General features: G+C 38.4%; 2 protein-coding genes across 2 annotated transcripts; one reads left to right on the forward strand and one right to left on the reverse strand.

Moving 5' to 3' along the window:
- Positions 1 to 39: 39 nt before the first annotated feature.
- Positions 40 to 6,292, reverse strand: lrrc8ab (leucine rich repeat containing 8 VRAC subunit Ab). Its single transcript, XM_043239941.1, is given in 6 exon segments — positions 40 to 2,071; positions 2,074 to 2,105; positions 3,047 to 3,594; positions 3,597 to 5,178; positions 5,288 to 5,600; positions 6,159 to 6,292. Coding segments are annotated over 4 exon segments (2,388 nt in total). The 5' UTR covers positions 5,172 to 5,178; positions 5,288 to 5,600; positions 6,159 to 6,292; the 3' UTR covers positions 40 to 1,838.
- Positions 6,293 to 11,149: 4,857 nt separating this feature from the next.
- lix1 (limb and CNS expressed 1) lies at positions 11,150 to 19,542 on the forward strand. Its single transcript, XM_043238650.1, is given in 8 exon segments — positions 11,150 to 11,503; positions 14,201 to 14,296; positions 14,299 to 14,363; positions 16,345 to 16,485; positions 17,136 to 17,231; positions 18,837 to 18,914; positions 19,135 to 19,441; positions 19,444 to 19,542. Coding segments are annotated over 8 exon segments (900 nt in total). The 5' UTR covers positions 11,150 to 11,460; the 3' UTR covers positions 19,518 to 19,542.
- The last annotated feature ends 4,900 nt before the right edge of the window (positions 19,543 to 24,442 follow it).

Raw genomic sequence — 24,442 nt, forward strand, 5'->3', positions numbered from 1 at the left:
TAAACAACAACAACGTATTCATTACAATCATGGACACAATTGCTTACAGTGGTTTTTATTGACACACTAAACCCGAGTGTTTATTCACTCTGTATGGCTTTATACATTTTGTAGCATTTACTTCATTTCTATTTTACATTTACTTTGCAAACAAACAAAAAATAAAAAAGGAAAGAATAGTGGATTTATTACAAATAATCAGGTCAGCCATAAATATATCAAATGGTTACATGCATGTGAACACTGGTAACAATGATTAAAAAATAACACTGAAATAATAATAAAAAAACGTTTGACAAGCTTTAGATGTACAAAGTTCAACGGCACTTACCTGAGTTAACTTCTGAAATTCTATTAGCTTAGTTTCGTGTGTGTGTATATACATATACACACAAGGAAGAAACAAACAAACAAGCTTTCTTCTAAAATCCTACAGTTTCTTACTTGAGGTAAAACAGTAAACATGCAAGCTATGTTCAACAACAGCAACAAGTTTGTTAACATATCACCAAATTCAATATGGCTATTACAATGGTGAGACAAGAACAGCTGATAATCCTACACAAAGCAAAGGAGCAACATTAAGTATTAACCTGCATCACACACTCAGAGTTAAAAATTCAATGTCAGAACCGCATTGCACGCATACATAACACTTTACTAAATGTCTGATTGTCGTATTAGTGGTGCGCTGTCACGAGAACAACATGACATGAGTTTAACTGGAACATAAAACATTTAGTGCAAAGTCGAGGGTAGTAATCTACTTCATTGTGGGTCTTTAAACTGAATACAATGGATAATCTACCTTTACAAAAGGCGAACTGTTCATTAGAAATTATTCATTAATAATTCTCAAGGCATTTCAAAGTGAGCAGACAGGTGAAAATAAGGTGCTGTATTTGTAAGGTATATATAAAAAGGCCTTTTCTACCTTTTTAGAAAAAGCAATATTGATAATACTAATAGTGATAATAATAAAATGCACTATAAATACATGTAGATAGTGATGTATATTATATAAAAGTACTTAGCCTTCATTTTTGCGTCAAATAAATAAATACTGCAAACATGCACACATCAAAAATTATTTGTGCAATCATAAATACTCATTTAACACATTATTAAACTTCTAATAAAGACAGGGATTTTTACATGACTGTAGACAATAGTAACTTACTATAGCGTAAAAGATAATGAATACTGAATTATGCATCTTTCTAAATTTTTAAAAAGAAAAATGATTCACGTAACAGATGACTTGCATTATCAGTATGTCGATAAAAAAACTGTACAACATGTTATGTAGTGCTCTCAAAGTTTTAGAAAATGATAACTAGTTATTCACATATTAATGAGAAGCAATTTGAACAGCTATGCTCAGTGGTATTTTAGCAGTAAACTGTAAAAACTGTAAACCCTAATTGGGTTGAGGTCTTCAACCACACAGATACATGGATTTAAGAACAGGCTATAGCATAGAATAGGAGAGTGACTTCACAGACACTTAAAATGTAGTCATAATGTTCATAATAAAATGCAATAACTGAATAGTGTTGTGCATATTAAGGCAAAAAACGAACAGCACCTTAATCCTGATGTAAAATTCAATCTGCTCACTCCTCAGTGTCTCAACAGAAATGCCGTGGCTGTCTGTTATAATAATACAAGACATGCCTAAATGTAAAATACTTACTCTTTCCCTTTTGTCTTTCAGGAAACGTTGTAATGAACCCGGTAATATTTAACAAATGTGTATAATTTTATGTTATCTGGATTTAACTCACGCCATTTAAAATCTTCACATAGTCAAGTGCTCTCAGGCTCACGCATCTGCTTTAAGAAGCTTCTTTGTCAGTTCTCCACAGCTGCTCTTTGACCTCTGAAGGTAAAGTGTTGAAAATATTGTCCTCCACAATGAGACAGCTCCTCTTCAGCAATCTGCACTCCCCAAGTTCTACAGGAAGGCCTTCCAACCTGTTTCCCCTCAGCTCCAGCTGTGTCAGACCGGTGAGCTCCCCAAACCGTGACGGCAGGGACTGCAGGCAGTTGTTTCCGAGGTTCAGTGTTGCAATTTCTTACACTGAAACAACTCAGGGGAGTGCCTCAATCTATTAAAGCAAAGAGTGGACAGAGAACAGAAAACCAAACTGAGTGAATGCACAATCAACATTATTCACATTCATTTACCTGGACTTACTGAGAATGTGCTACTTGCATCTCATTATAAGAGCAGTCGCACTTTTTCTTGAACCAACCAGTTATATTATTTATTATCTACCGGTATCTAGTAAAAAAAATATTTTGGTTATCATTCATGAAAGAGTAATTGCACAAGATGCATAAACAAGCTTTACCAGTGGTATTAGCATTAATGAAAACTAAAACAAAAACTATTAAAATCATCAATTAATCATCAATTCAATTAAAATAGAAACTAGGCTAAAATATTTGAATAACTCTAAAATATATATTTTTCTCGATACATGGTACGTTGTAATTAAAACAGGAAAAAAGTAATTTTGTATGAAAATACAATTTCAATGCTGAGAAATTGTACACTGTTAAACAATGGCAGAGGACCAAAACTGGCAGCCCTAAATAAATAAAATAAACAAATGTGACCCTGGACAACCAAACCAGTCATAAGAGTAAATTTTTCGAAAGAGAGATTTATATATCATCTGAAGGCTGAATAAATAAGCTTTCCATTGTTGTATGGTTTGTGATGTTTGGACAATATCTGGCCAAGATTCAACTATTTGAAAATCTGGAATCTGAGGGTGCAATAAAATCTAAATATTGAGCCAAATGAAGTTGCATAATACTAATCAAAAATAAAGATACTTACTGTAAATACATTAAAACTTCATGGAACATGAACTTAATAATATAATGTCCTAATGACTTTGGCATCTCTAATTTTGCCCCATACGATGTTGGCTTAACTACTACAAATATAGCAGTGCTACTTACTTACTGGTTTTGTGGTCCAGCGTCACAAATAGTAATAATAACAGAAAAGTACTAAAAATGAATCCTGAACCTGACTTACCTATTGGCAGTTACAGCAAGGGACTGAAGGTTCTGTAGAGTTCCTATATCTGATGGGATGTCAGTCAAATTATTATGGCTTAGATCAAGAAACCTCAGCTTCCGGCAGAAGAAGAGCTGATGTGGTATCTTCTCAATCTTGTTGCGGTTCAAATAGAGGCGCTCCAGGTTGACCAAAGTACCTATCTGAATAGGTATGTATGCAATCTGATTATACCACAGCTTTAGACAAACAAGCCGATGAAGATGCTGAAAACTGATGATCTCCTCAATGGTTTTCAGGTTGTTGTCCTTCAGATCGATCTCCTGTAAATTATGCAGGCTGAAGATGGAATGAGGTATGCGCTCCAGATCACAGCGGACGAGCTCCAACTCGGAGAGGTTCACCATCTTCTTCAAGCTGTTGAGCACCATCAACTTGGTTCCTTCGTTGTTGACGGACAGCTTCTGGAGGTGCATTCCAACATCAGTGACCACCTGAGGCAGCTTTGTAAGGTTGCTTTTCAGTCTCAACACCTTGAGTCGCTTCAGCTCTCATATGAGCCGTCGATGACGATGTAGCGATTGTTGTCAGAACTAAGGTTCCCAGTAAGGTGCAACTCGCTTAAGTTCTTCAAGCTGTAGATCCACAGAGGAATCTCCTTTATGTCAGTGAACTTGATGTGCAACGATTTCAAGTGCTCTCTCAGAAACGCGAGAGCCGGAGCCTCTATTTTGGCGGGCGTGTGGTACAGCCACATCTCTCTGAGGTTAGTAAGCTGGGCGATGATTGGTGGGATGGTGACGTCAGCGATGAGCTCCAGCTTCAGGACCTCCAACTCCACCAAGTCAAAGACCGTGTCCGGAATCCCACTGAGCATGAACAGATGGAGCTCCAGCTTCTCTTGGGAGTTTTTGGTGATCCTCTGCCGAAGCTTTTCCAAAGTCCATTCGTTGTTGAGGTTCAGCTGGCGAAGTTTGTTCTCGCTCACTTCCGAGAGGAACACCGCGAACCGCTTGGAGTAGAGGGGGTCGTACTGGTCAATCATATGCAGCATGAAGGCGAAGTCGTTTTTCACATCTGGGATGTCGCTGTAGCTGCTCTCCTCTCGGATGGACTCAAACGAGTACTTCTTGAGTGAGCGCCGCAGCATCCAGCTGAGGGTGTACACACAGATCATCCCGTACACGATAACTAGACTGATGTAAAAGCAGGCCAAGATCTTGAAGAGAGTGGCCAAGGGATGGGCACAGTTGTACATGCGATAACCAGTGAGACTCTCGATGTCCACATTGCAGTCGACGCTAAACTGAATATTGTGGACATAGTAGCCGGTGTAGCAGATGATAAGAATAAACTTAACAACTTTGATGATAGTCTGTCGGATGTAGAGGCGGTAGACTATATCGCCTTCTTCGACGTGAATTCGAAACTTCTTCACCTTCTCAAACAAAGCCTTCGCTTGTTCACCTTCCTTTTTGTCCAGGACTCCAGTCTCAGAGTGGTCCACGATTCCTTGCTCTATGCGAGATCTAGTCGTCGACAGCATGGGAACACTCGCCTCGACGTCTTCACTCACATACGAAGCCTTCTTATCGAAGGAGCCGTTCATTTTCACCAGAGCTTTGGGGTCGCTTTCCTCCACGACGGTTTCGGACAGAGCTCTTGTGGTCCAGGGCGAGTCGAAGCATTTTAGCAGGATAGACACAAAATGTTCCAGTTTAGAGCTTGTCCAAGGGAACTTGAACCAGAAGTTGCTGCAAGCCAGAAAGATGAGCGTATGCAGCAGCACCAAATATGGGAAATACTTAGCGAACCAGTGAAGCTTGTTTTCATAGCACACAGCATCGACATAGTTGTACTGGTGGCGATCGAGGTCGTCACTGGATTCTTGAGGCTCCAGGGTCAAGGGCACAGAAAACGTGGCATTGAAATACTTTCTACAAGTCTTGTTAACTACCCACTTGCAGGGCAGGCAGATCATCTTGTCTTGTGTGACCTGAAGAGTGCCTCCGAATACTGCGATCATCAACATTACCACCGATAAATAGTCTGTGAACACGTCCCACCATGGCTTCAGGATGCGATACGTAGGTTGCGTATCCACAAAGTAGCGCAGCTCAGTTATGGGAATCATGATTTACCTGAAATTAAAACATTGGCACGGTCGTTAAACATCGATATATTTTGAATGACGCCTTAAATGTCAACGCAGATATTTAAAAGTCTAAATCATCTCATAAACATAAACACCTGAAACGTATTTTACCAAAGTCCAGGACGGCTGTCTTCTCCGGCTGTGGCTGCTACACAAGAAGACTCCGCCAAAAGAATGCTCTGGCTTTCTTGTCATCTATTATTAGCCATTTCCGATAATAACACTGAAGAATTGTCTCCTCTGGCTATGGAGAGTCCGTGACCCCAGGGTTCAAATCCTGTTTGTCTAAGGCAGGGCAGTGTGTCTGAAGCAGTGTCTCCTCAGTTGGATTTTACCTAATACTCCACATGTCCAGTCAGGAACTGGCACTCATCACAGTCCTTTTTGTCAGGATGGGACACAGATATCCTGTCGTGATAAAACAGCATACAATACAATGTCTAATATGTGTTCTCTGTGTTCACTGGGAGCCATTTCTAAGCAGTTTCAATCTTAATGTTTCCCTTAGGCATAAGGGAACAGGTTGAAAACTTTCTATTCACTTTAAACATTGTGTTTAAATAAATGACATAACGGACTCGTGCTTATATAAGACTAGCTGACACGTCCTAGTGACGGAGCTTTGAAAGACAACATTAAAGGATATTGCATTTTAAAGAAGATGGCGAGATAATAATCAAGATGCTGACCGACTACTAAGTGACCAGACAACTGGATTAAACCAGTTCATTTCTGAATCCTCTCAGCTTGATACTGCGAGCCTCCTACAGTTTACCTTCAAAATATTATTCATGCACGAAAACAATAATAAACAAACAAACAAACAGGGCATCATAAGGAGACTCGTCGCTCAGCGTATGAACGACTGCAGGCGTTATTATTAGTTTGCTGCGCGTCTTTGTATAAAGGGCAGAGTGTCTTTGTTTAAGGCAAACAGTTCGTCGTCTGACAGGATCATGTACTCACCCAGCTGTGTGCGGCCGCCTCTGCTCCATGTGCGGGCCGTCGGACTGATCAGCTCGGGCTGCCTGAGGGGAAAGTGGACGGACCGAGACAAACAGCGCAAATTGCAATCTCAGCAGCAGGGATCAAATGTATTTTCATAATCGGTTTATTACACTCAGAGGGCACTGCGAACTGAGTTTTGGATGTTGCCCCCTCAGCTTCTTTGTGCGTCTCGTTACCGCCCCACACTGGTCTGGAGCGGAGATCTCGTGATGCTAACGGATGTTTTTCTAATTATCTTATCTGAGCGCTTTTGTTACCCCAGCAACCCATTAACGGTTTCATGGTCCATTTATCATATGTATTATGAGTTAGGTGTGTATAGCTCTGAAATAACAGTTGTACCATTTGTATAAGTCTTGTATAAAACGGTCCCTCCTCAGCTTTACGTTTCCTTATATTAATAATTTCAGTATATTTATTAGTTATATTCCTGGAATATTGTTAATATTGCATATTATCGTTATTTTCTAATTATTTATAAATAATTAGACTTTATTTTAATATTTATTAGTATGATATGAGCGTAAAACGTTCTCTTAACGTTTTACTAACGTTTTCTAACGTTGGAACGCTGTACGTCAGTAATCACCCAGCAAATGATCCGTACGGACGCTTAATCAGTATTATAAAAAAACATATCTTGTTTGTATCTATTATTTAATTAATGAAAATAATCTAGAAACATCAGCTAATATCATTTGTAAGATTAAATAAGAAATCTGTCCATTACAGAGTAAATTATATTCTTCAGCATGATTAAAATGATTAATTACTATAATGATTTCAGCACAATGCATGGTTTGTAAAATACGATATTTATTAATAGATATTAAAATAATAAAAAAAATTGTGATTTAAAACAGGGTATCTGTACATTAATTTACACCAAATTTCATGTAGTAAGAGTAGGATAGTATTCTCCGAAGTCACATTTACTCTCATAACTATATTAATATTAAGCAATAATTCAATAAATAGATCGATAATCGAAGCTAAAAATGACCACGAGGGAACGTTCTGTACAGGTTATTTTTTAGGTTATTTAAAAATAATCGTCCTGCAACGTCCTGGAACGTTATTTTTTGATTGCAAACAAATAAAATAAAAATATGTAAATAAAAGTATTTTCTTTATCTATTTATTTTAAAATCACCAAAAACTAATGTTAGGGGGCACATTATGTGTTTCAGCTTCGAAAAAGTATAAGGCGTGTCTGTAAGTTTACGTGGTGATGGGGAGTATAGGCGCCTGTGTTTACAGACGACACTGATTGAGAAAGAGTTTAGTAATAAAAAACTAAAAAATGCCTTCTTTTCCCTCGTTTTGGGGCAAGCTAAATGTGTGTGCTTGAGAGCGGAATATAGGCTATATATTAGCCTACGCCTAAATGCAAATGCATGCCTATTGCAATGTGGCTTGGTATGGTTATTATATTAATAAATGTAAAATAAATATATAAAAGGGAGAGTAGGTGTGAAGTAAGTGAATATTTATTTCACGGGTAGGTTTCAGAATTTATGCCTGCACAAAATAAAGCTCTGTCTAGTTTGTGCCTCAGTACGGTTTGTGTCTGTTTGATGGAAAGAATGAGATCAAACGTAGTAGAAATATTGAACATGTTAGGAGCGCGTAGAAGCGGAGGACTCTTATTATGTTTTTAGGACTATTATTATGTTTTAATGTTTGGCTGACCAATAAGCGGAGAGGGGCGTTTCGTTCCCGCCCACATGTAGAGATCCAATATTCAACTAGTTTGCTCCTTTTTGTCCCTGAACGTGATTAAAAAAAAAAAAAAACATTTTTCTTTCTCCATTGTTCAGTTTTCCATGTTACACTAAAAAACAAATTATACGAAGGTACACGGACCGAAAAAGCTCAGCTAAATTATTGATTTAATTATTGACACAAATTGTAGCATTCATTTTTGTCATTTGCCTAATCAACTAATCAAAAATAGACTCAAGTTTAATGACTAGTACATTAATTTAATTTAGTTTAGTTAAAAAAACTAATGCTAGCTCTTAAACTCCCAGCTCTGCCTCTCTCTCTCTTTATGTATTTATAATATATTAATGGTTGCAGTCCATATGTTTATACTGTACTGTAACTTTGCTTACTACACTTTGGCAATAACAGGCCAGACCTGCCACATACAGCTGTGCCTGTGCGTTCTTTATGAACTGTTTTTCTGTGGGTAAAGACTCCCTTTTACACCGATCCAGTGTCTTCTGGATTCAATACATCAACAAGTGACACAACAATGTATTCTCAGATCAGCACTAAGCCAAGCATCTCACCAAAACCTTCATCAAAAGTAAGTGCCAAGCTATGTGTCACCGTTTACATTTCCCACAGCGGGAGGCTCAAGCAAGGCCCAGTTCATCCAGACAGACTGCAGGTCATGTCAACAAAGCTGCGAACTCTGCTTCGCTCATCTGCTGAATGTACATGCACTCAAAAGGCTGATTTCAGACTAAAGTGCGATCGCACTTACCACTGTTCCATGAATTTACTTGAGCAAAATACAGTCATTTCAACAGGAATCCACCTGATAAAGAATTCTGTTAATTGTTAGCATACAACGCTAGATATCTAAGGCTATTGCTGCCAATAGATAATGAATAGTTTTTTTGCCAGCAATTTTTTTCCCCAAGGTGACCACACGTTAAAGCAATGATTTTTGCCTTTCTAAAATGGCATGTACATGTTTTAGGCTCGCTGAAATCACATCAAGCAAGGAACATAAATGCTAACAACACAACTGGCTTATTTTATGATCTATTGTGATGCTAATTTTTGTGCATCCCTTTAAAGGGCAGCCATTTCATGCCTGTTAAATTTGTTTAGACGCTGCAACATTTATGACATGTACTCTCTCTCTCTCTCTCTCTCTCTCTCTCTATATATATATATACACACACACACACACACACACACACACACACACACAAACACACATACACACACACACACACACATATACGGATAAATATATATTTAACGAATAATCTGCTTTTCTGCAATGCTGTGATCTTTAGAAGTTTGAAATGCTGCAGCTTTAATGTTTGCTAGCTCTCATCTTAACATTAAATACTTAACTTATTCACAGGCGTTAAAATCATACACTTTTTGCAGATCAGAGTTTGCAAAACTAGGGCTTTGGAAGGCAGCAAAATGTGTACGAATGAAAGTGAATGGAATGAAAAAAAGGCGTGAGTGCCCTTTTTTAGACTGAGCATAGTCATAAAAGACGTAGAAATGGGGTCAAGTAAGTAAAATAATGAACACACACACACTTTTCAAGAGCCACTAAACATTGGCTTCTCCTCTAGTTTTTTTTTTGTTTGATTGACATTCAAGTTCCTGGTTGGGTTTTGATCTGACAGCTGCAGGCTTGAAGCTTTCAGTGACCTCAGTGGTCCCCCACACCAGGTGGTCTTTTCATTCCAGTGAATTCCTTGCAGCGATTTATCACCAAAAGTGAGAGGGAATAGTCAAAAAAAAAATGTTTAATACAGTTGGGAGTTCTTCACAAACAACATCCAGCCAGTTTAACCATTCTATAAATTCTTGCAAACGGATATATCTCCTCCAGTGGTATTTGTCATTTCAGCTCCAGTGCTGTGTTTGTCTCAGTGCTGAAGCCCCTTTTCTGTGATACTGTGATTGTCATTTATGCTAAACACCTCTCTCTCTTTCTCTCTCTCTCTTCCCAAGACAGTCTCATAATAGAGCTCGACTCTGAATGGAGCCCTTATTCCCAAGAACGAAAGACACAAGAAAGTTAAAAAAGAGGCATCAGACTCGTGAAAAATGTTGTTTAGGCAATGATGTAAAGTGAATTGAGCTTCAAACGTTGAGGAAGTAGGCTCATGGATGCTAAGTGGAGAAGAGGGAATAAAGTACGCTTTTAGTTCACTAGACTGAGCGAGCCATTCAGAGGAATGCTGTCCGCTACTTGGATTTGTTCACAGAACAATAGCCATTCAAGCATTCAGAGCGGCTAAATTGAAATGTTTTCTCCTGGAGTATGACTACACAGTGCGGTCTGAGCAGGACCATTACTTAGATTACATCATGGTCTAAAAAAGACTAAAACTTAGCATTGGGGATAACAATGAATCTGAAAAAATGTTACCAAAGATCCAATGGATCCACTGCAGTGAATGGGTGCCGTCAGAACGAGAGCCCAAACAGCTGATAAAAACATCACAATAATCCACAAGTAATTCACATGACTTCAGCCCATCGATTGATGTCTTGTTGAATGTAGTTAAAAAACAAATCCATTATAAAGCCAGTCTTAACTTTAAACCATTACTAAAATATGAGACTATTCATAACAATGAAAGTTTGGGCTGACAAAAAAAGATGAATATTTTCACCACAGGAGGCTCAAAAAATATCAAAGTTAAAACACCTTGATGGATTTAAATGGGAGTTTAAAAAAAAAAGTCTAATATTCTGTTACTAACAATGCAACAACATTTTTAACTGTTCACAAAACAATTGGTGTAGGACTTTGTAAACAATTCTCACTCAGAAATTGCTAGTACATTTTACAGATAATTAAAGAAATGCATAAATAATATTTTCCTGTACAATCTACAGTGCCTTAATATATGTTTCATTAAAAAAATGGTGTTTTACAGTGCATGTAAATTCTGCTTTCTTTGTTAATAAAAGAGAGTCTCTTTGCAAATGAATGCTACATTATTCATAATTATATTTAAAGAAACAATTTCCACCAATTTCAGGACCTTGCTAAGTTAAATAGCTATTTAAGTGGTCAATAAAACAGTCAGAAGTTGTCTGCTGTCCATCTTGGATGTTTGTTCAGCGAGTTGGGCGCTGCATATGTAAAGCGTGTTGTGAGGGAAGGCAGGGGCATGCTGTGAATGAATGGAGAAGGGGGCTGCATTCCTGGGCCAGGGCTTAGTCGACTCAGTCGAGTGGGAGTGTGTAACAGCCTGTGAGAGTGTGTATGTAGTGAGAGTGTGTGTGAATATAAGGGAGTGCAGCGCAACAACCAACCTCACAGCTAATTAGTTCAACCCTTGACAAAAGGTGGGCCAGCCACTGAAGAGAACCCCCGGGGCTCCACAGACTGCTCTGGAGGCTGGAGAGGGGAAGGCTAATAGGGAACCTCCTTATGTTCATCTTTTCTGGAGCTTAACTGATGTTTTGAACTTCTTCAGAGCATGTGAGAGCTGGAGACAGAGGATTGCTGCCGGACGTGTGGGACTAGCAGTTGGAGATCATGTCTGGACCAGATTCTGATGATGACAGGACCTTCAAAGACTGTGAGTAAACCCAGCAAACGTGTTTTAAAACAGTCTGATCTTTGCGCTTCATATTCTCCAATATCACGATGCGGCAAAGCAGCATCCCATAGATGAGAATTATATTAGGAAGGTTGTGTGTCCTGTGGTTAAATTAATGTCAAAACAGTTCTTTTGGATTAATTTGGAGATTTCAATATTATGGGGTTATGAAGAGATGATGAGTAGTATCCTTTAAGTATGAAACGGTACAGATTTTTGTCTTGCTCTGCTATCAATTTAGCAAAAACTGCCTCAGATTGTCAGTAGATGTGTATTGATTTTTGTTAGAATTTATTATGTATACTAATACTACCCATTTCTATAAAGAAAGTAACTTTTATTGAACAAGAATACAGTAACGCCGTGCTTTGATGATTTCAGAGAAGACAACAAAGACCAACGTAATTGGTGCTGAAAACTCATCTTCGCCATTAAAGGAATAAATCATAAAATATAATAAAGTAGAAAATGGTTGTTTTAAAATGTGATAATAATTCATGATATTACTGTTTTACTGCACTTTTGTTAAATAAATACAGTTTAAATAAATAAAATAAACACACATTTGACTTATTTGACCAAAAGAAACATATTTTTCAAATACAATATTACTATCTCCGCTTTCGAATAATAGCCTAAACATATACTTGGATTATATACTTGAATGGCAGTATTATAGGTAAGGCTAAAGGAGATGCAGTTTGCTGGAATGAAGAGTATTCAGATGTGAATTGCAGATGAGAAATGTGCCAAACATTGGCCCTATATGCCAGCTATGACTGAGTCTGCCTCACTACAGGAAAGGATGATATTTATTTAGACTTAGATTCCTAAGCGTCTTTATGAAAGACCTTAACCTTTTTGATTGAACCAAAGCTCATTCGAAAACAAAGCGGTTCATATAGCAGCAGACTGGAATGAAACACTCTCGTATTGTGTTTTGAAGCATACAGACACAGACTGGGCGGTGTTAGCAGCAGCTGACTCTTTCAAACAAACAAAAGTTGGAAATTTCCGTGCTGTAAAAACAAGTCTGTCTTCCCACATACATAGCCTTTTTTTTACAAAAATATACCTTCGGTTCCCCTTCTCAATATTATTGCTGACCCCTTTAGAGGGGGTGTGTTTTATATGCCATGCCTGAGCTGATTAAAGCAAGACTGCACAAATATTGCACTTACTGTGGGTGTGAAACGCTGAAATCACACCACAGCTCCCTGATGTGTGACGCTTGTCCACCTCACAGAGCTCACGGGCACCTGTTTGTTTTGCTAGGAAAATGTTTCCATGTGCTGGCTCCGGATAGCCGTCACACTGATGTTACAGTGAACGCTAGTATAATTAGAAAGATAGACATGGTTGTAAACAGCATTTGTTAAAAATGAGAGCATAATTATTAAATGAGTTGGAATGACTAAGTAAATGAAAAAGTAAAATTGCAATGAGCGAACATAAAATGATTCATTATATTTATCTTTGGTTTTCTCCGCCGCTCTATTATTGTACAGCATAAGAGTCATTTAAAAAGTTTCTGGAAAATTGTGATTTGCAAGCTAATAAGCAGGGTGTGAGTTTGATCACGTGAACTGCATAGCTTGAATGTCATGTAGGTTGATTTGGATAAAAGTGTCTTGTAAATGTAAGTGAATATTGTGTTGGGAAAGACTGTCATCTATCGCTAAAATACACTTAAAGAGATAGCTCACATAATTTTTATCATTTGGCTGCTCCGTGTTGTTCCAAACTTGCGACGATGTTTCTTACGCGAACAAAATGTATCAGTGTTTTGTGTCCAAACAATAAAAGCAGCCAGACCCAGTGCTATTGTGGAACCCATTCACTTCAACTCTATGGACAAAAACAGTTTTTCTTTAAAAATATATTTTGTGCTCCACAAAAGAAAAAAGAAATACACAAGCTTTAGGACATAAGTGTGATTCAATAACAGTAATAATAATAATAAAAAGATATGACCTCTGACGAGCCAATGATTCGTTTTTAGGCAGAATCAATTTTTTGAGCAGAGGGAAAAGTATTTTATTTGAATTTAAATGCATAATGATGACATATGCACTTTAACATGCTGCAATGATTATAATTAACGCAGCGTCGGGTGACTCTGTATATCAGAGACATAGATCAGTGCAAAGGGCAACTTTCATGTCAAATGTTTGGCAGTGACACTGTCTGAAATGGGTTTGTTTGATGAACAGGCACAATTTCAGTAAACAGAGCAAGTCAGAAACCTCTTATGTAACCACTCTTAGACATTATAAACAGCTGGGCCTCCGTAGTGTATTAGTGAGATTACAGACTGAATACTAACAGACGAGATTTTAATAGAATACAAAACAGCATTACATCTTAAAGGGATAGTTCGCTCACATTTACTGACTTCTTTTGATATTTCCAAACATCACTGGACCCCCATTTGACTTTTGGCGTATCTCAAAATGTCTTCTTTTTAGTTTTGTATGAATTCAGTATGAATTCCTATTAGCGGGTGACCTATCCATTTGAAAGAACCTCAAAACTGTCTCACCCAGTAAAAAAAAAAGGTGACTTGGGAAGAATGTGAGAGAAATCACAGCTCCTCGCTCGTAGCGGTGCATAGTCCGGACATCAAAATATATTTAATGTGCTCACATTTCAAAATACTTTTTTCTACTTTACTAGTGAATGTCGTGGGAATGCTTCACCAGTTTTGGGAGCAGAAGCAAGTGAAAGGCATGATGATGGAGACAGACAATCTGGTAGTCTACGAGTCCATTCCTCACCCGGCCCGCCCTACACATGCTACGTCACTTTACCAGGTGGCAGCTGCTTTGGAAATTTTAAGGTATGTGAACTCACTTTACATATGAATTTCTACTATATTTTTATTTGCCATTTACGATAAAGGATATATTTATAAAGACTTTATTTAAAATTATAATTAGGCATTTTTTCATTATTATAACAATGCAAAAGATTTGTTTAAATTACAATTCTGGCCTTATTCCATTACTAAATTAGGTCTAGTGTCTTTTTGACAGCATCTCAGCGATACTATTCAGTTCAGCCCCTAAAAAGGCTCTTGTGTTAAAATGAGGAGGGCGAACAGGTGGTTCTTATTTGCTAAATTACTCCTGCCAGCTGCCAATCAGTGTGTGGCATTTTTCTTCAGTGCAAATAGAATTTTCTATGAAATTAATCTTTAAAACAATAATCAGTTTATTTATTCATTTGTCAATGTATGGCACATGACATGAATGCAAACAGATCTTGTCATTCTGGAATGGATTTTTACTTCTCTGACTGAACTATTAAAAAAATAAACTAGGAACCATGGGTTTTTATTATAACTGTCTGAGAAGAATATGACGTCATTCTTTAGACATCTGAAATAGACATGTTTTCACAATGTCATTGCAATTGTCTATATGTATATGTCTATAGACAATTGCCATAATATATATGTATATATTTTCTCAACGAACAATGGTTTACATTTGAAATGTTATTTGAAGAAATTTCAAATATCTCAATTTCAAAGGTGTTTCCTCTTTAGATGAAAGACCAAGGCTTCCCAAAAGCATTGTAAGCCTAAATAGATTGTAGAAACCCCTGGCACCTTGGTCTCTATGATTTGCTTAAGCTTACAAAGCTTTTGGGAAATACAACCCAGAACTTTTTTTGCAACTTCTATCCTCAAAACTCTGCTCTCGTGTGTATTTTTTCTCTCTGTTTTGATTCTCAGAGCTCCAAACATATTCATATTCATTCCAGCACTGCTTGTAAATGTAATTGCCTGATTATTATTTTGCACAATAAGCGTTTTCAGCAATATTACAAATCCAGACACTAATCTCAGTGGCGCTAGCCTCAAATCTCGTTTGTGGTGCACAGACATCATCTAAAAAATCTTGTGATGTGGTTTGCAGGAATTCTGTGACTTTGGGTTTAAGACATGCTTTTGAGGACTAGTTTAACTTAAAGGATTAGTTCACTCTAAAATGAAAATTCTGTCATTTACTCACCCTCATGTTCCAGCGTGTCTTTCACACTTGTGTCATATATATATATATATATATATATATATATATATATATATATATATATATATATATATATATATATATAACTAGATGCATTGTTTTCACAATGTGTGTTCACCCACATTTTTTTTTTTCATCATATTTTTTCTCATCATTTGCTTAACCTCAGGTATAAATTATAAATTTACTTCTTGTGTGGAACATAAAAGGTGATATTTTGAAGAATGTTGGTAACCAGACAGTTGCTGTTAGCCATTGACTTCCACAGTAGGTAAAAAAAAAACCTTACTGCTTTGCATTATTATGCATTATGGCATGAAAGTTACCCTAAATCCTAATCCTAATCCTACCCATATAATAAGTACATGTAGTTTATTAGTATTACTCACTGCTTAAATGCAACTTAATAATTAACAAGGACGCCTTAAAATACTGAATTAAGCACAGTTCTTGTTCAGAAGACTGAAGCTTTCACCCTTCAGAAAACAGCATAAAAGTATAAGTGGTCCACACAATTCGAGTGTTATAATTCAAGTGCTTCTGAAGTCATACGGTAGCTTTTTTTGTAAGGAACTTATGTCATTATTCACCGATAACCTACCCCTTCTCCTGTTATCCGCTGCGACCAGAACATTTTGCAGCGAGCTATTCCTTTGAAGCACAATCAGAGTGTTTATGCTATCAAGAATAAAAGAAATCCTAAAGAATGGCCAATCAGCGCACATTATCATATTTCAACATTTGGTGATGATGATGAATTGAAAGCCTCTCTCTCTCTGACAGTACTGCTACAGCAAAGCAGAGGCCAGACGTGACGCCGCTCACATCGCTCTGATGAACTCCACATTTAATGAGTTGCCCTGCCGCCGGATCACTCCTGAGTTCATATCACGCAGCGTGAGAGAAGCCGTCAGCACCACCAGCGTGAGTCTCATTACTATTAAGCTGCTTATCAACAAATCATCAAGTTTGCAGTTCAAACCGCTGAGATTTACACGATGTTTAGGGCTGTTTGACGGGAGAGTACGTTGTTAACAGTAGCAAGAAATCTCATGCACGTTCCTGCTCAGTTGTAGATTACTTTTCGTGTATACAGCTCTAAAAGCTTTCCAGTCTATAGAAACAGCATAATTTGGGAGTACGGAAGGCCACCCACTCTAGTTATAGATCCATGTCTTTGCACTGGCTCCATCCCACATGCTCCACCTCACTCCGTATAATGAAGAGCCAAGAAGCAATTCCAGTGATAAATTGGCTTTGTACCAAAAAAAAAAAAAACTCTACAAAGAAAAAGCCATGTCACCCACCCTTACCCCAAATCTGTATATAGCTGCCAAGATTTTCACATTCTGTGGGAGTGTGTGTGTGTGTGTGTATGTGTGGTCTCCCTTCACTCTCATGTCATTTATCCTCTGCAGTCTTGGCCTTTTCTCCTCCAACAATAAAGACAAGTTGCTCCAACTGAATAACAAAGCAAAGGGTTGTCTAATGAAACCCAGACCTCCCTCTGTATTTGTGTCTGCTCGGGTTGAGTGATGACACGTCTGTAAGTCATTGTGTCCCACTGTTCACAGGGTAACACTGCAGATGCGTCTGACCCCGGTACCAGTATAGGAGCATACTGTCTCATGCTGGAGCTGAACACTGGGAAAACCATGCTGGAATTTCAGGTTAGAAAAAACAGCCTTTATGTAACCTTGCTGAAAACACCCATGGTCCAGACTGGTTTAGACTGGTTGGGCGCCGGTTTGCAAAACCTGGATGACCAATAGAAATCATGCTGGTTAGTGAAGTATTAGTCATATATTCACCCACATGTGCTTTCAAATCTGTATGACTTTCCATATGACACAAAAGAAGAGAGTTTGAATGATGTTCCAGTTGATCTTTTCCATGCAGTGACAATGATTGGGCACTAAACCGTTGAAGATACAGACAAAATACAAAAGGACCTTAAAAGCAGTCCATATGACCGCCGGCTAGTCTTTTTTGTGAAAATTGTTATGTTTATGTGAGTCTTAATATCAACTCTTCTCAACATGAAGCATGCATTTTTGATTTGTGAATAAAGTACTATTTTGAGTCAGATCTTTCTTTTTATGTCACGAAGTCAATTTTTTATTTGCTTTTCACAATACACGTTTCAAAAATGCTTTACAGTCTTTATAATATCTTAATATCCTCATAGTCACATTTACCATATAAAAGTTGGGTGATAACATAGTTTATACTTTGCTATAATATAAACATTTGAGATTTGTTATATAGTATATAACGCTTAAATGATGTATACTGTATGTGTGCAAATAAAGATACATTCTCAAATACATCCAAATATACATATAGAGAGAGCTGTGCAAAAGTATAATAAGCATATAAGAATGATTTCTGAAGGATCATGTGACACTGACTCAATGGCTGCCTTTATTTTTTCATTGATAGGAATAAATTACATTGTAAACTAAATTCAAATACTTTACAGTTACATTGCAGGTCATATGAACCACTTTAATGTCATGGTTATACCTTTCAGTATCCTCTTTAAAGCTTAAAAGCTTCAGACACTTTGTAATAAACTGTTACATATTATGTGTTTATTAATATTAAAATCCCGTTATTAGGCTGATGTTTGGCATGCAGATATTTCATAATGTTAAAACTGCCAGAACTCTAGTCGTGCTACACATTCTGTCAAAAAGAGTGAAGACAAATAGCAGCCTTTGCTTAATTTGCCTAAATTGAGTATGGCAGGATATCATTTGTTTTTCTCACGAATCCTGAGCGAAATCTATTTGTGGATGTTCTAGATGAGTTCAGATGCGAACAAGTGTGTCTGTGCACAGGGGGAAAGAAACAGATCATTTACACGCTGTAAGCACAACGAGCCTCTGTTTCACACATAAGTCTGCAGTAATCCTCGTATGACATCAGTCTGAAGTGAAGAAGAAATGCTAAAGCAGTACTGCATCTGTTTAAACACTGCAATGTGTTAAATCTGATCAGCATGCTTTAAAAATAGCACCATGTGTTGACGTCTCGATCAGTTTGATTGCGATGCAGGTCTTGCAGTTATATGGTAAATACCAAAATGTTTTGTTCAAATACTTTTACATTTTGTATAAAAAAAAACAAAAGGTCAGCGTGAAAATGATATACAGTATTTTACATGAATGAATAAATAAAGGACCATACTTTTAAACGGACTATATCTTTGTATTTTAAATGAAGCTTGACTGCACACATTTGGTTTGCTCTTTATTTTGTTTTTTTCTCAGGAAATAATGACGGTTTTTCAACTTTTGCACTGGAATGGTACTCTGAAGGCTTTCCGTGAGATGAGATGTAGCCGCCAGGTAAGACTACTCTAAACTCTTCTGAATGAAATGCAAGTGGTGCTTTGCAAAGCTTTCTTCCAAGATGCTGTAGGTGTTGTAGGTTGTTAATGTTAATGTCTCCGAGGAGTTATTCGTTTTACTATGAGGTTATAGGATATTTCTTTCCGATAGGTCCAGTGCTGTCAGCTAACAGGTCACACCTTTTAATCGTTGTTTACCGTAAATGTCTCTTTCACAGGATGTGATCCAGTACTACTCCCAGCAGCGTCTGGATGAGCGCATGCGCAGTCACATGGCACTGGACTGGTTACAGAAGGAGCAGCAATCCCCCGGCCTGCTCTCCCAGGAGCTGCAGCTGGCCATGAAGGAGCTGGGAGAGGCCCGGAGAACAGGCAGGGAACTCCGCTTCTACAAGGAGAAAAAAGAAATCCTGAGCTTAGCTCTCAGTCACGCCAATGCCGAGGATCTGGAGAGCTACCACAGCGAGGACATGTCCTGGAGAGAAGAGACTGAGTTTGAGTACTGCACTCAGGAGGGACGCTGTCTGGAGGAAGTATGACGGATCCTTCAGAGCACTGCCCGTTTCACTCTCAGGAGAGCGACAGAGAATCGGTGGAGTGAGCTCTGGGAGACAAGACGTTTATACTGTACATAATCCTCTTTTTATATATACATGTTAGATTTTTAGGCTTCTTTCTTTGACAGCGAAGTCAACTACTTTGGATGCCCCAAAAGAAGCTTACAGCGAACAGTTCACCCAAAAATTTAAATTCTGTCTCTCGTGCCGTTCCCAAAATCATGAATTAAGATATTTATTAGTGGATTGACATTAATTTTATGAAGTTATGAGAATGCTTTTTGTGCATAAAGAAAACAAAAACGATGACTTTATTCAACAATAATTTATTCTTCTCGTTTCAATAATGACAGTATGCCACAACACATATGTGTGCATTCTTCTCCTTGCAAACAAGGGTTAAGGCTAGATGGGATACAGCTGCGGCCTACAGAGCTTGTATGCGCGATGGTGTCAGGCTGTCAGGCTGAACAACAATAATTACTCTATTTGCATTGTTGTAAGGGGTACATTTAAAATTTGGGTAGGCGTAGACATTAATAATACAGAATGTGCAATGTTAATTTATTGTTGTTTTATGGCGAGATAAATATACACATCTCACAGTTGACACAAACACAAACAAGGCACAGCCACTGATCTATAATATTTTCTATTACAATAGTTATATCTACACATTATGCATCACAACACTGGCGTCTGCATCGGCAGCATCACATGCATGCTTGCACAGACTGACACAGAAGAGAAGAACTGTTAAATAAAGTCATTTTTCATTGTGCACAAGTTTCATAAAGTTTTGGTTGAACCACTGATGTCACGTGGACTGTTAACAAGTCCTTACTACATTTCTGGGCCCTGAACATGTCAGTTCCGTGGCTGTATAGGGTCAAAAAAAGACAGAAATATCTTAATTTGTGTTTCAGAGATGAACGAAGGTCTTATGGGTTTGGAAACACATGAGGGTAAATAATTAACGACAGAATTAATGATAATTCAATTTAGGTCAACTCTCCTTTTAAACATCTTTTCTTAGTGTGAATAATTTTAAAACTCTAAAGAACCTTTTTACACTATAAATAATTTGTTGTGCAATGGAAAATTGAAATGGATGTTAAACTCTTTTCTTGGAATCATAGTTTATTTAGAATCTAATATGAGATGTAGCCCATAGTCTTTATTTCCTATACACTCCAACTCGCAAAAACCTCAATAAAGATTGGTTGTACCTGTGTTTTAGTTAACAAACACGCAGATGTTGAGTAACTAGAAGCTTCGTACTGCGGTTGTTTTGGTATTCTGCTGGCCCGCCGCTAGAGGACGCTGTTTCTGTACTTTTGTAGTGAAGCGTCGGTTCTAATTGAACGGGACAAAGCGCTAACAGGACTGTCGTTGTTCATTATCCGCCCTTGACTACAACTGTGATTAGCTATTTTTTTTATTCCAAATAAATGCACACCTAATCAGCTTCCATTGAACGTTCTTTAATTAAATCCGCTACTTTGTAGAAGCAATTGTGAATGAATGTTGGATCTGTTTTCAATGTTTTGATTAAACTGGTAACTGTGACTGATGCCCATAAAAAATGGCTTCCTGCGATGACGACAATGTATAGCACGATTCATCACTGTTTCTTGTTCAGCTTTTGTTAGGTGATTATTACACGCTTAGGGTTTTTGTTGATCATATCACAATTTAATGAACGAAATGGATAGACGGAAAACTCTTATTTGCATTCTGCCACGTTCTCTCCAAATAACACGCACTTTAATACAAAACGTCTTTGTCAAGTTCAAGAAAATGACTAGGCTACGACAAATAATACGGATGGATACAAAGACGACACGTCATTGACAAAAACATTTTTACAGTGCACAAAACTAGGCCATAATAGATCTTGTTGTGTTCAACTTTATTTATTTTTTTCATCACGTCGGTTGCTAGGAGACTATTGAACCTAAACCAAAAAATCTTGAGCTACAAAGATGATGGGTATGTGTCCTCATAAAGTGCTCTTAGTGGGAATTGATAATGTTATATAAGATGCTAATTTGCCCCTTTCTAATTTTCTTCTTCTTGAACTGGGCTTTAAGTTTGTTATTTTCTCCCCTCTGCGGCACAGCAAGCAATAAGATCCCATAGTGACAAAGAGGCCTCACTGGTGGAGTGATGTTTTCTCGTTTTTTTTCCGTTTAAAATCATCTGCTCATCTTAAGATCCTACACAATCTTATCATGCAAAGGTCTCATTATTATTCACCCTGAATCACTTTTCATTATGCATGATTTTGCATAAATTATCTAATTACACAACAACAGAGCTTCTCTTCTAATGCACTGCTTTCACACATCCACTCTCGCCAATTTGCAGCTTTTTTTTTTCGCTCTTTGCGGTATGATATATCTAGTCGACCTACAGATGGGAAAAGGAGTGGGATAATGACGTCTCTGGCTGTTTTAGAGAGTACATGGTACTCCTGGGAGGCAGAGCAATTTTCCCGATTCAGTGATTGTCAGGCACCTGAAGGGCTGAAGCCATCGGTAGAGCCGCCTTTCTTTAATTTACAGAGCAAAAAAAAAAAAAAAAAAAAAAAAAAAAAAAAAAGCTCGCTTTCAAATTGAAAAGCGTGACTTTCTCCTTTCTTTTCTTTCTCAGGACAATGAGATGTAAATTACACCATTCCGGTCTTTGGGCTGATAGGAAATGACAATAAGATCGAGAGCATTAGAGTTATTTCATACAATGGCTGTTTGAAGCTGACCAAAGGGGACGAAAATCATATTTCCTGTTTCAATATTGAATTAATAACCAGGCGGATGGGGGAACACACAAATCAAATCCATTTCGATGGCATATTGTGATAAAGATTTTAAATGGCACTGGAAACTGTGTTTCTCGGGCCCAGATTTATTAACTTTACGAGAACATTATGGAAAATTTAAATAAAAGACATTTACATTTTAACCTGAAGAAATGGCCCTGTACTTTTCAACGTTATTCAATCCCTTGGGTTCATTTTTGGCTTGGACGGCAGGGAAGATGCCTCATTTGTCTTTGCTCTGTCCTTCAAGCGGGTCAGGAAGCCACTGTGATGATCGAAAGCGAAAGACAGCAAGCGAGAGAGACACTCTGCTGTTTGTCTCCTCTCAGCTGAGAGCACACCTTTCCATTTTCACACAAATCCCACTGCAGATGCAATCTCCAACCGACGCCGCCATCCACTCACATTTGACGCTGGTGTAAATGCTGTTTCTGCAAAGCCTGCGGTGCTGTGGCGTCTGAAATCTCAGGAGGGCTCTGCTTCGGTCCCAGGCTATGCAGAAACACAGACTGACCCGCTTTGTATGTTCATAATTTTGCATCTTGTTAACCTTGCATAGAAGTTCCTGTCAAGGCGTCTGTGCAGTAGCACGCTGAGTGAAGCAGCGTGAACGCCATGTGGACCTTGTTTCCTTTGACATCTCTCCCAACACACCCACTCTCCTGCTCCTCACCCAGTGAAGGACATCTCACCCTTCCCTCGCCTTTTTCCTCATTCCAGTGTCCTCATTAAACTGACAACAACGCAGTCCTTTGTAGCATGTTGTTAAAGCCTAGTTCACAACAATATGAAAATTCTGTCATTATTTGCCCACCTTTTTTTAATTTATGTGTTGTTGTATTTCTGTGGATCATATAATGTGCTCTGTGTTGGTTCCCACTGACGCAGCATTTTTTTCCATGCCGTGGAAGTCAATGGGGACCAACAATTGTTTGTTTGCTGATATCCTTTAAAGGAATAGTTCACCCCCAAAAATGACAATCCTGTCATTTACTCTCTCTAAAGTTGATTCAACCCTCTATAAATGTATTTTTTGTGTTGAACACACAAGATATTTTGAAAAATAAAAAATACTAATAAAATAGATTGATGATCTACACTGACTGCGGTAGTATTTTTTCTCCATACTATGGAAATCGATGGGAACCATTAACTTTAAAATATCTTCTTCTGAATTCAACTTTAGGTTGAGTAAATGATGACATAATTTTCCCTTTTGGATGAACTATCCCTTTAGCGGTATTGTCTCAGTGTATGTATAATGCAGAAAAATAGACACTGTAAACAAAACAAAAACAGCTGTAATGACTGGTCGAAGACAGGTGGATCCATTTGCGACAGACTTTAATCGTGGTCAGACAGGCAGGGTAAAACAGGAGCGAACGACAGTATACAGGGAATCCAAGAGGCGTAAACAAAGACAGGCAGAGGGTCGGTAGGCAGGCAGAAATCAATCGTAGAATCAAACAGGAACAAGGTCGGCAACAGGAATACAGATACAGGGATAAACGCTCAGAATTGCTGTACAAACAAACAAGACTTCGCACAGATTGATGGCAGGGCAGATCTTTTAAAGGGGAAGGGAATGAGGAACACCTGGCAGCACTAATCAGTCCAAGGCACGGGATTATGGGAAATGGAGTCCTAGAGCGATCAGTACTCGGGTGAGGGCTCCCTCCGGTGGTGGTCGGAGAGAGCCACAGAGGTGCTGTTCATAACAGAGCCCCCCCCCTGCGAGCGGCTCCGGAAGCGAGGGGTGATTCGACGCCGAGGTCTTCCACGGGGTCTGGGAGCAGGTTTGTCGGGGTGGTCCTGGTGGAAGGTAGCGATGAGTGAAGGATCGAGAATGTCTCGAGCAGGTATCCAGGACCTTTCTTCTGGTCCATAGCCCTCCCAGTCGATTAGGTACTGCAGTTCCTGCCTCGGCGTCGTGAATCCAGGATTTCTCGAACCTGGTAGGCTTCCTCGCCATCGATGATTAGGGAGGCGTCCTCGGCAGCAACCTCATCCTGGTCCCTCTCTCCTCCCGGGCCACCGGCGGGTTTAAGCAAAGAGACATGGAATGTAGAAGCAATACGGTAATTAGCAGGGAGATCTAGGCGGTAAGAAACTGGTGAGACTTGTGCAATGACCTTGAAAGGACCCACG

Source organism: Puntigrus tetrazona, chromosome 5 (assembly GCF_018831695.1).
Source record: "Puntigrus tetrazona isolate hp1 chromosome 5, ASM1883169v1, whole genome shotgun sequence".
Classification (NCBI taxonomy): Eukaryota; Metazoa; Chordata; class Actinopteri; order Cypriniformes; family Cyprinidae; genus Puntigrus; species Puntigrus tetrazona.